The sequence below is a fragment of the Anneissia japonica genome, unplaced genomic scaffold (genome assembly GCF_011630105.1).
Source record: "Anneissia japonica isolate Jap-2015-1 unplaced genomic scaffold, ASM1163010v1 scaffold287957_len1322810_cov207, whole genome shotgun sequence".
Lineage (NCBI taxonomy): Eukaryota > Metazoa > Echinodermata > Crinoidea > Comatulida > Comatulidae > Anneissia > Anneissia japonica.
In genome coordinates this window covers 27,887-40,336 of record NW_022683022.1, presented here as the reverse complement: position 1 = coordinate 40,336, position 12,450 = coordinate 27,887, and the positions used below count along the sequence as shown (strand labels likewise).

The window sequence follows — 12,450 nt, the reverse complement described above, 5'->3', positions numbered from 1 at the left end:
GCCATTTTTCAAAATGGCCGCCATTTGTATACAAGGAGTAAAATCAAGTGTCAACAGGGCTTAGGGTGACCAGAAGGAGTTAATTAGGATATCTGGCTATGTGGATTGCTTCTAACATTCCACTCCCCCTAACTCATTTTTTTCAGATTTTTTTTCTAGTCTATTACTAGTCTTTTACTTTTATTAAGAATTTTGCATTATTATATTATACACTCTATACAAATGAATTCTAATACTCTTGCTATTTATAAAATAAATATAATTTATTTATAAAGTATATTAAGAATGAATAATATTACGAAGAACATTGGATGTTTGTACTGTCAATATAAAATAACAACACAAGGAACAAATATAGAAATTTAAAAACTGAAAACATACTTTAACTCTCTAAAATAACAATAGCACTTGAAAATATTAGTTTACGAGAGTGAGGTTACAAAGGTCTCTGCAGTTTTTTTTACATATGCCTTTGTTATGTTGTGTTCTGATTGATTAAATTAAATGTAAATGTCATTCTTGTTTATCTAGCTCTTTGACACATTAATCTTGTGATAATAAATTGAGTGAGCTTTAAAAAATTATTTCAGTACTGATGTTAAGGTCGCCAGAGGAGGGTGTGTAAAAATGTTATTTTGTTATTTAGTAAAACCATCTAGGTGGAGAAGAAAATAAAATGATAATATTATTGACATTTCATAGATTTCTGTTTTATTTACTTTTTTTTAGATTTCTAATGACGAAAATGCAAATGCCAATTTCAAAAGCAATAGAAGTGACGATACGGTGCTCATAAAAGAAGAGTTGCTTGATGTGTCTGCATGTGGATTCCAAGGTAGAGATAGCCTACTGCCAACCTCTGGAGTTGCCAATAACATCACCAACTCCATGGCCAACCAGTCTGTAAAGATCGCTCAGCATCATCCCAATGGAATGAATCCATCCACTGAAAAGCAGTTCTCCACCAACCCAGCAATGGTCTTGCCAACAAGCATAAGTACGATACCCAACCAATCCCTAGTGAACCCATCTCACCAATCACGACGAGATATTTTTCAGGCCGGAGGAGGCCCAGCACAGCACACTAGCAATGGATTAGTACAGCAGGGAGGTAGTCCATTCAATATTAGTATACTACCTCCTATAACAAGTATTCCTGGAAGTATTATGGGCCAAACTCAGGTCCAAACCTCAGCCAGTACACCTTGTAGTCTGTCAGGCTTTGGAGATAGTCAAGTTGCACCATATGCAAGGAAATCAATGAATCGATTTAATAATGTAAGTTCAGTTTATTTTAATATTTCATTTATTTTATGTCCATCTATGTTGCTGGTAGAAGCGGTTTGGCGCAGTGTGAAAGGTTTGGTTTCGCAAACTTGAGGTTGGGGTTTCAGTCCCTCGCTGTGCATTTCGCTTGTGTCCTTGAGCAAGGCACTTTATCTGCATTGCTTCTCTCCACCCAGGAGTATAAATGGGTAACTGGTGGGGTTGCTTGCTCCTGTGCTGATTACAGTAGCAACACTTAAGCTTGTGGATCCAATGACCATGGATTGAAGCTCTTCGTATAGATGCAAAGAAAGGCGCTATATAAATAACAAAATATATAATATAATAATGTGCAGTGTACTGTATCTTGGACTCTTAACCCTATGGTGTTTTAATACTCAATGTCTGTGCATTAAGCTTGTACTGTACCTTTGGACAAGGTACTATCCTCAAAGCCAATATGTAGTTTGAAGTGTACATGCCCATATCAAGGTCAGTCAAACATAAGCACATCATGGGTTCATTCAGTTATTCCTTCACTATTTATTTTCAATGTATAAAATTAGAAATACAGTGAAACTGATTTGGCTCAGGCTGCAAAGCAAGTGAGAAAAATCAGATTGAAAACGTAACCTATCCACAAACTAGCATTGAGTGCCCTAATGTTAGAAGGATAAAAACATGTTCTGGCTCTAGTGGTTGTTGTAGGGAGGGCTCTATAACGGTGCCCATTTCTATGTAAGGTTTATGTCTATTGACCATGTATACAGGCATTGCGCAGTTTAAATCACAAATTGGCTTATTGTTTCTCTCCAACATTCGCTACTACAGTGGCTGCAACATTGAAAATGAATAAAAGGGTTGTTATGCTCATTTCTCTGCTGGTTTTTGAACATTCAAAAATCAGTATCATTAACACTAGCTCCCAATTTTTTCGTCAGATATGATTTTTTGCCTTTGAAAAATCAGTTGACTTTTAAGGTTCTCCAAGGTATCCATTAACTAAAATATTCAGAATGCTGCTGCAATATAGTAAGGGTTCCACTATCTATTTGTGTTAGTACAAGAAAGGCCCTTAAAGATAGAAGAAATTCTAATTAAATATGTTTTCTTTTCTTTTAACAGATTCAAATGCGATATTCTTTTACACCAGAGCAGAAGATGATTCTGCATAAACACTTTGAAACTGGAATGACGGGACAGAGTTTAGCATACCAGGGAAAAATAATGGAATGCGCGCTGGAAGCTGGCGTGGAATTTGATGTCGTCAGGGTAATATTTATGGGAGATCTGCTTATAGTCGTTCGTGATACAAATGTTGTCACACATACACAGTACAAAATTATAATACAAAGATGACAGTGATAGATCATATTACTTCATTATGTTTAAAAATAAAAAATTCATTTGAAAAAAAAAGTTTCTTTGGCTGACACACAAACAAGACTTTTATTTATATAATTAAAGGAAATTAAAAATATACATACTCAAAAAAACTGATGGATATCCAATGTAATTGTTTCTGCTTTGTTATTTGTTAGGGTTTACCAACTTCGTCCATAGGTTTTGAGGAACTGTTTAGTTTCTGCTTGCCTTCTTTTTTTATTTGATTGTTTTGTATTTTTGTTTTTTAATGCTGAGATTTAAACTTGAATAAAACTCAGTGTTTCATCATGCTCCAGTACTCTGATAAAGATTAGAGGTTTCTGTAGCTCTTTGGTATAACTAAAAATAGGGTTTATCTTAATTACTAATGAACTCGTGAAATTTGCTTTTCATAGAATTGGATTGGAAACATGAGACGCAAAGAGAGAATGGCTGCAGCCCAACAAGCCTACATGGAAAACCGTGCGTCAAATATGGCCGCCAACCCTGCACTAGCATCATCCGTACCCGGAATGCCCCCACCAAAATTAGCCCGCATGGACATACTACCACCTCAACCATTACCCATGAGACACAGACCATCCCCTGCCACATACGCTAATCAGCCTGGAGTTGTTCCATCGGCACCGAATATACGACCTGTTGGTATGGTCCCCCTGCATAGCTTATCAGTGGTATCAGGTTCGTCGCAGCCCGACAAAGGTCCTGCTCAACCCCAAGCTGGATGGCTTGGAGAAGGGTCTCCCAGTACTCTTTTGACTGATGGGAGGAACGGACATCCATCTCGACATCCACAAATGATGTCAGCTATTGACCAACAGCAAATGCATGTACAGGCTGTAATAGAAGCCATCAAAAGTCATGTAAGAAATTTGTTTAACCTCTTGAAGCTTGAGAATGGAACGTAGATATTGTTATCTCTATGAACAAATATGGGAACAACATAAAAATATTAAATATTGCTTTTTTAAGTAAGAGAAAATGTTTCTGTTGTTCCACAAATTTTTTGCACAGGAAGGCCACTTATACAGTGGATATCGAAAGAATTATACAGATTTACAAAAGAACCCCCCCTCAGAACTGTCAATGTACCAGTACAATAGAAACATTTGTTTATTACTGCATCAAAAAATAGCCAAGCAATACTGTAGAGCCTCAATTAGAAGCCCCATGGGCTTAAGCTTGAGAAGAAGCCGATTACCCCTTTTCAGCTTGCAAAAGTAATTTCAAAAAGAAGCCCATGGGCTTCTAGTCAAGATAATATGGACTCTTTTGAGATAGGCCTCACATTCAGACTAACATTATCTTTGATGATTAATATCAATAGTATTTCATTGTACTAGCAAGGATAAACAGAATTTTGAATTCCATAGTTTGAAAATTGTCGAATAGTAACAATTCCAAAATTCATAGGATTCATTTTGAAAAGAATCCTTTCTTTTTAGTTTACAAAAGTCATCTTGAAAAGAAGCCCATCTTAAAAAGAAGCCTATTCAGGGGTTCTAAAAAAACAGAAGGTTTTACAAGGTTTTATATGATAATCATATGTGGCCCATGGTTTCCTCTTAACACTGTATTGTTGTTGAATTCTTAATAAATATATAAATAAAATATGATAATGATAATGATTTTTAGTGCACATTGCATTATAATTTGTTGAATTTGTTTTACAGATGCAGATACTACAAACTATGGGGTGTGAATGTGTTATGGCCGCCGTTACGCCGTTTGAGAACAAGGCCCTTATTGATAATCGGACTCTGATCACCGGTACGACAAAGGGTGTACAGTATTTCGCTCAGATACAAAAAATGCAGCCATTCGCAGAATTCGTCAAAGCAGAAGCAATGTTTGGTAGCGATGACGATGATTTGTCAATCGGAAACGAATCTTTGTCTGACGAATTTGATGATGTGGCGGTGAACGATCAACAGAAGCAGCAGCAGCAAGAGCAGTCCATTAATGCGGAAGGTGGGAAGGATAACGGCCGAACTTCTGCTGACCAGAGTAACAAATGCGAAGAAAAAAATCAATCAACTGATTTTTCATCAGCAAATTCAGAGGTCACTGTTAGTAATGGTCAGGTCATTCAAGCCGGTAAGTAATTTTCGACTTTTCATTACTGTCATTCATTTCCCATTTTTCTCTTACAACCAGCATCAAACACACTGGTAAGTAATTTCTAGAATATGATGATGTAAGAAATTTAATTTTTAACATTTTTTGATGAGGGTGACACCTAATCAGTGTAAACACTGTTTTGGAGGTAGGTGACAAACATGCACACAATATTCTACACAAACTAAGTCTCAATATATTAGGGTTAAGTCCTGTCCAGACTATGAAATGTTATTTGACAAAAACATGTGACATGCCTAAATATGGTCATCCTCTTATCATGTCCACACACTTGCTAGATACTTTGTTTCAGCCCGAGCTGGACACAGTTTGTAGCTCAGTCATTGTGCTCTGCCAGGTTCCTCATAATGCATGATGAAAATGGTGATACAAGTAGGCCTAGATGTTGACTTGATCTTGTTTATGGTGGCGTTATCCAGGGCTGCGACAAGGCCGCTTCCACCATGGCAATATATAGGCACATAATGACCATATATAGGCACATGATGACCATATATAGGCACATCATGATCATATATAGGCACATCATGACCATATATAGACACATCATGACTATATATGGGCATACAATAGTTTTTTGTCAACAAAAAATTTATAATCCAGACAGAGAGAAGAATGGACCTTTCCCGAAGTATCAGTCAAACTTAACAACCTACCAGGAATACGTGTGTCTTACAAATACACGTGTTGTTCCACAAATGCACATGTTGAGGCACATTTACGCTGCTGTTTTTTGGTGTTGTGACATGATTTGAACCTAGGACTTTGGGTTGGAAGACAAGCACCTTAAATTTAAAAACTAAAGATTAGTACAAGGAAAGTAATACGGAACGAATCTTAAATATTTACATTCAATTTGGCCAGAGGGTCACAAAGTGTAAAATCAGTTAAAATATAAAGCAAAATTGTCACCAATAATGGTCACAACAGCCAACCGATTCTACCTAAATGATATGATAAGTATCAGATTCGTTGACAAATAAAATGCTGATACACTTCTAGTTGGTGCCAGCACCAGTCACAATCACACGCACACATCTAAATCAAAATCCCCTAATCAGGTTTGGTGACATCATCATGCCTATTATTATTATTATCATGCCTATTATTTGTCACCGAAACTGATACTTACCAGATCATTAGGTAGAATCGTGTGCAACAGCTGTAATAAACTAATCAGTGATATCATCAATTTGCAATTGTTTTTTTACAGGGGAAGAAGTGCTGATTGTGAACAAGGATCACCATATCATTGGTAATGGATTTCTTTTACCATCCCCTCACAAAAAAATTGAACTGAAAACAAGCAGTAACTGACTGAGCAGTAAACTGTATGCAAGCAATAGGCCTGAAAACTCCATAAAGGCCTATTCTCTACTAAGCGTGGTATGAACTGATATAATCTGGTAATAGGTAAAATCTATTGTATTCCTTATAATTATTATATCATCCTACCAACTGGTATGATTTGTGTGGTTGAGACATGACCAATAGATATGGAATGGAGTAACAATAGCTCGGCGGTGACAAATTCCATTCAAAACCTTGCCATCCTACATTAAAAATAATAACCCAGGTGTAGGGTTAAAATCATATTAATAATAGTAATGTTATGGTTGGTGATTTTTATAGTGCATAATACATGGTATTTATGGGCAGATGTTTCACAAAAGTAAAAAAATGAAAACCTAGTACAACCAAGGAACAGTCTACTGCAGAGGAACCATCATTATTGCATCCTTTTCTTGCATAGTAACCTTCTTTACTGTATTTAATTAATCTGTCCAAAATTTAGTTGTATGCCAAGATATTATTTACATGTTAATTGCAGTCTGTGAATACACTTGTTTTTTATTGTAACTGGGAGCACCACTACAAGTGGTCCCATAAACCACGTAGCTTTTTGTATCTTTTATTTATATGCTAGCGTCCCAGTCAGGTTACAAGAAAACAACAGGCAATCGTGTACAGTAATTCAGACTTTGGATTTTCACCAGACGAAGATTTTTTTACTGCAAAATAATCTACATTTGCTCCTTCAACAACGATACTCTACATTGTCCAATCATTTAAATGTTGAATGCTCTGCGGTGTGAGATTGTGGCTTGATCGCGCGTCTGGTATGAAACTGCATTCACGTCAAGTGTTTCAAATAAGGTGGCTTGACAGGGTTGACCCAGCCGATGTGACCTGTTCTATGTCAAGGCATTGACCAATCATTACATTCTAGACCATAATGTTGTCACACTCACAATGCTGATCATATTACGACTTGTGATTGGTTTTCTCAGGTTAAAAGACAATGCTTTACTATTTCCAATGTTAAATCAATGAACGCTCCTATTATAAAACATGATTGGTAGGTCCATCTTCATTGCGCATACTTCCATTTAATTTAATAGTATTTTATGTACCGTTGCTGCTCTCTGCTACCACACGTTATTGGAAATAGGCCTTGGCGTCTTTGATATCTGTGTTGTGTCTCTACACACAACATTCTCTATGTATATTGTCTTTTTTTCTTTTTTTTTAATGTGTGCTTTAAGGTATCTTTGCATTTGTTATGAAATGTTCAAATCCTGTATGGGTCAGTGTATAATAGTAAACAATAAGTAACAATTCTGATTAATACAAGTACATAATGTTTTCCCTTCCTCCAGTATTAATTAGTGCATACTCATTTGCATATCATATTTTTATTAACAAGTTATAAAGGCATTATATTTTCACTACAAATAAAACCCATAAGAATATATGCATTGCTAGGCAGTCTTCATAAATAGACTGTTTAAACCACAACTTAGGAACATTTTTCAGCTGAATGTAAAATCTGGCAGCATTAGTCATCAATTGATTGGTTGATTTATTTTCTTATTGATTAATGATTGGTTAATTGATGATATTATTGATGATTGGTTGATGACTGCTTGGTTGGTTAATGATTGGTTGATGATTGCTTGGTTGGTTGATGATTGGTGATTAGTTGATGATTGCTTGGTTGGTAATTGGTTGAGTGGTTGATTGGTTGATGATTGCTTGGTTGATTGATGATTGGTTGATTGGTGATTGCTTGGTTGATGATAGATTGATGATCGATAATTGGTTGATTGATGATTGGTTGATTGATGATTGGTTGATTGATGATTGGTTGTTTGGTGATTGGTGAATATATTATGTCCATAATTAAATAATGTAATGCCGATAAGAGAGCACCTACCTGAGCATAACATTAAAAATATAAAAATGATATTAAAACTAACAATTGTGCTATGTTGCTGATGTCATCAGTATTACTGTACAAATTTGCATAATAATTGTAATGTGTATTATATTATTGTTTGATAAATCAGTCCATTGCAATAAGAAAAATTATACTTTATAGCTTTTAATCATTTATAGTTATTTCCTATCGTCATCTCGTCCAAGTGTCATATTGTAAATAATGCTCAAATTTTAATTTACTGTGTTAGAATATGTAATTGATTTTGCTGAGAGTAGAACAATGTTGACTTGTTTTATTTCATCCTCTTTACAGATGACTACATATATATAAAGTCTTCTTGATTATTAATAACATTAATAATATTAATAGTAATTTTAAATATTTAGCTCTATCGCTACAACACTGTTGGTATGCTTATTTAATCCTCGCTCCTCTCAACACTTTACAACATTTTTGCACGTAATATCTGAAATCTGTCATCGTATCAGATTGCCTTCTAATCGCAGCTCATGAATATTTATATAATATGTAAATTTTTATTAATTACTGAACATACTGTTCTCTTAGGGAATACTTTGGCATCTGTCCTGGAGGAGACAATAGTGACAATACAGTAACATAGGCTGCAGAGTCTGGTTGTAAGAATTAATAAATGTTCACATGAAAAGAGGGGTGGGGTGCATTGGGAAGGGGCAGATGTGATCCCATTCTGTATATTTTACATAAATAGAAGCATAATGTATCACACAAATTTGATTTTGAAATTTTCAAATTATTCCAAAATGTTTGCATATAAATCGTATAATTTTGATTAGTAAATAATTGTTCTGAATGAAAGGGGCAACTCAACATGTGTAAACAAATTAGCTTGTATGTATTAGTAGTATTTATTATAATTAATATATTTATGAAAATTGTAATTTTAAGCTTTTATTTTAAGAAAGTATAATTGTATGTTTTTTGTCACTATTCATTGTTTGTATTAAGGGAGTGACTGTCAGTGGACCTTGTCAGTCAATCTTCAACAACTGGAACTGACCAATCAGAACTGTGCCAGGAATATTTGAATAACAACAACAAAGAGTATAGAACTCTGGGTACTATCACGAACTAAAGGGCGTCCTTCAAGAGAATGCGTTTTTAAATAGGGCGCCCCCTATCTCGTGGTAGTTCTTTTTTTTAAGGTTTTATTGCTTGCATACAACCTCTGACCTCTTACAATTCTATACTCTTTGATAACATTGGTAAATATTTTTTTAATGATAAAGTTAGTCTCAATCTGGATTTTAACCCATGGCCCTTGAACAACCCTTCAGTTACTTTACCGAGTTAAAAGTTGGTGTGTGTCTTTGTTCATTGTATAAACATGAACAACTCCTGCACATCATAACCCATGCAACCATGCCAACTTGCATATTGCTGTGGATTTTGTGTCCTGTTGGTTTACAAATATTCAATTAAAATTAATCAATAATTATTTTATCAACTTTATATAAAATGTTGATGCTTTCATGCAATCCACTAAAGTTTGCTAACTTAGCTTTTTAAAGCAACTTTTTTTAATTTATTGTATTGTATACTTGTAATTTTATGCACACCCCTAATTTAATGATGCGTAGTGCATGCAATTATCCATCCTTCTAAATCCTATGCACATAGCATCTATACTGTTTACATAATATGTAAACAGTACCCACCTGCATAGGTACAATATTATTGTACCTATGCAGGTGGGTACAGTGGATTTTGGAAGCCCTACTTAAGTGCTCATATCTACAGGAATTCAATATACCGATACGCACATCACAATGTACCTACTTGTGCAAGTAAGCACACACATCCATTATACCCCAAAATGTGTTCTTGTGTCAATAATCCGATAACCAATCCCTTTGAACTTGAAAATTTACTAAATGATATAAAGGGGAAAACTATCATTGATAAAAAATTGTGTTATGTAATCATAAAAAAGTTCATGATAAAGAGACATTATGTTGATCATTGATTCAAAAATCGAAAATGATATTTTCAAAACTGTTATTGCTTTAAATTTTGTATCAATAAGCTCAAACTGAAAGCTGGGCCACTAAAGCTATATTCACATCTAGCCTGGATCCTGTCCGTTTTTTGTTGTTTTTTTTGTTGTTACGTTTTTTGAACGCTGCATTCATATCGCACACAGAAAACTTCTAGAGAGGTCATTCATGCTTGTTGCTGATTGGTGTAACGAAAAAATGTACGATTTCATGATTATCCATTACTCCAGATCCGGAGTCCGGATTGGAAATTGTACAAATTTGATGTTAACAGATTCTTTACCACTAAACCCATTTTTCACATTTTTTTTGTCCAAGCACAGGATTGGATCCGCGGGCTTTGGTGTGAATGTAGCTTAAAGGCTCTGTTTAACCCGTAAATGCGCACAATGTATAGTATACAAATTGAAGTCTATATAATCATACCTTTGGCATTTTGTATACGGTTTTACACTAGTATTATTATGGCTTTTGATCCACAGTGATTAAGATAATGGTTAAAAAAGTGTTTTTTGTAAAGTATTTTTTTATTCAATTTTCTATTGTCGTTAATACCCATTTCATCTTGTTGATGATAATGAAGATAATATTTATCATGATAGTATTGTAGATTTTATTATAAGCAGTAAATACTGTTTGTTTGGCTTGTACATTCCTCTTTAAGTTGTTATCCTTTTTATTTTAAGCTTTTAATAATTTCATTTAGTATTCATGATAATTTTTTCCCTTATATATGGAATTTTGCAAACTTAGATATTATGATGTGCATTTCCAGATTAAAATGTGTTTTGATTGGGATTCCAGTCAACTCACCCCCTAGCAAACTTGCCCCTTGTTAGGGGACGACTTTGTATAGTCAGATAGATTGTGAGGGCAGATTGCAAGGAGCGAGTTTGCTAGGGGGTTGACAGGTTCAATTTGATTGATATTAACAGTATTGTTTGTTGTAGTAAATATTTCTAAAAACAATTTCTAAAGCTTGTTGCACATTCCAAGTTAATTTGATTTTAACTCCAATTCATGTATTGTGGAGTAAATGCACTCTGTATGAAGATAATTGATATAAATAACAAAATTAATATGTATTGTCCCCAAATCCAGTGCCTTCCTATAAAGTTGTTGGTGCACAACCGTGAATTTACAATTTTAGGGATGCATTACTCTAAAGGAATAATGAAATTTTGAATAGTGGTTACCAACCAAAATTCATGGGGCTCATGTTGGGTTATCCATTAACCATAGAATTATGCGTAGGCCTATAAAATAAATATATATTCCCGACCGACAGATCCTGATATACAAATCATCTCTGTACTTCTGTTCAACACAAAATTTGTTTTGGCAGAACCACAGGTACCATTGTTTAAAGTGATGGACTGATTAAAGTATAGGGCTGTGTAAACATATAAACACCTTGTATATAATATGGTATGCTTGTAAAATAATTGATGTTTGCAATGATCCTTAAAAAGCCTTTAATAGTTTAGTGCATGTGCAATAGCCCCTATGCTTACAAGAACTGTTGTATTGATAAATCAATGTTGTTTCTTTCATTATTAAAATATTATTACCTTTTATCAATTGTAAACCTTTAAAACACAGCAATGATTGTAGCTTAAGAACATTAAAAATATCAATCTGCATTAAAATCAATATTTATTTGTGGAGTGTCTTTATTCTAAAAATATTATTCTCTCTCATAAACCCTATTTATATTGATAAAATAAATATACCACTGCCACAGTCAATGACATGGGCAATGTTTATACACGGCTGCTAATGGTTAGCAGGATCCAGATTACAAACTTACGCACTTACATGTGTTCATACAAGAGAATTCCAATCCAGATAATCAAGATGAAGGTAGGAAACTGGAAATTGGAAATTCGTATGTGTGATTGGTTAATGATAGAAATGTGTTCAACTTGCTAACCGATTGCATATCCGAATTCTGGTAACGGTTAGCGCTAACCGATAGCTTCTGATCCGGATACTAGGGCTCTCGTGTAAACCTAACCATACTCAATACAATATATAGTATTATTATTATTATATTATATTATATTATATATTATATTATATTATTGTATTATAAGTGTTATAAGTTATGAAATATTTCAAATAGGAACTGAAATTGTAGAAACCAGAAACTAATTAAGATCAGGGTATGAGAGCTGCACGGAAGATTATGTAATTCAATAATTTCAAAATAAAACAAAAGTGATGTAAAAACTCTCTTCCTTGATGTTCACAATTATATAAAATATCAGTTTGCCTTTTTTATTTGTACAAAAATAACTTAATATACATTTATTCTGTTATTTCATTTTTTCAATTTATATATTTATTATATATATATGTGTATATATATATACACATATAAAGCCTACACAGAGATTG

General features: G+C 34.1%; 1 protein-coding gene across 1 annotated transcript in view; it reads left to right on the top strand.

Annotated features, from left to right (window-relative positions):
- The window catches only part of LOC117116670, a 12,982-nt gene extending 5,219 nt beyond the window's left edge, over window positions 1-7,763 (top strand). Inside the window, exons 2-6 of the mRNA XM_033260795.1 lie at window positions 730-1,278; window positions 2,392-2,538; window positions 3,048-3,515; window positions 4,326-4,749; window positions 6,005-7,763. Coding sequence (XP_033116686.1) covers window positions 730-1,278; window positions 2,392-2,538; window positions 3,048-3,515; window positions 4,326-4,749; window positions 6,005-6,108 — 1,692 coding nt within the window. The 3' untranslated portion in view covers window positions 6,109-7,763. The remainder of the gene's footprint in view (window positions 1-729; window positions 1,279-2,391; window positions 2,539-3,047; window positions 3,516-4,325; window positions 4,750-6,004) is intronic.
- The last annotated feature ends 4,687 nt before the right edge of the window (window positions 7,764-12,450 follow it).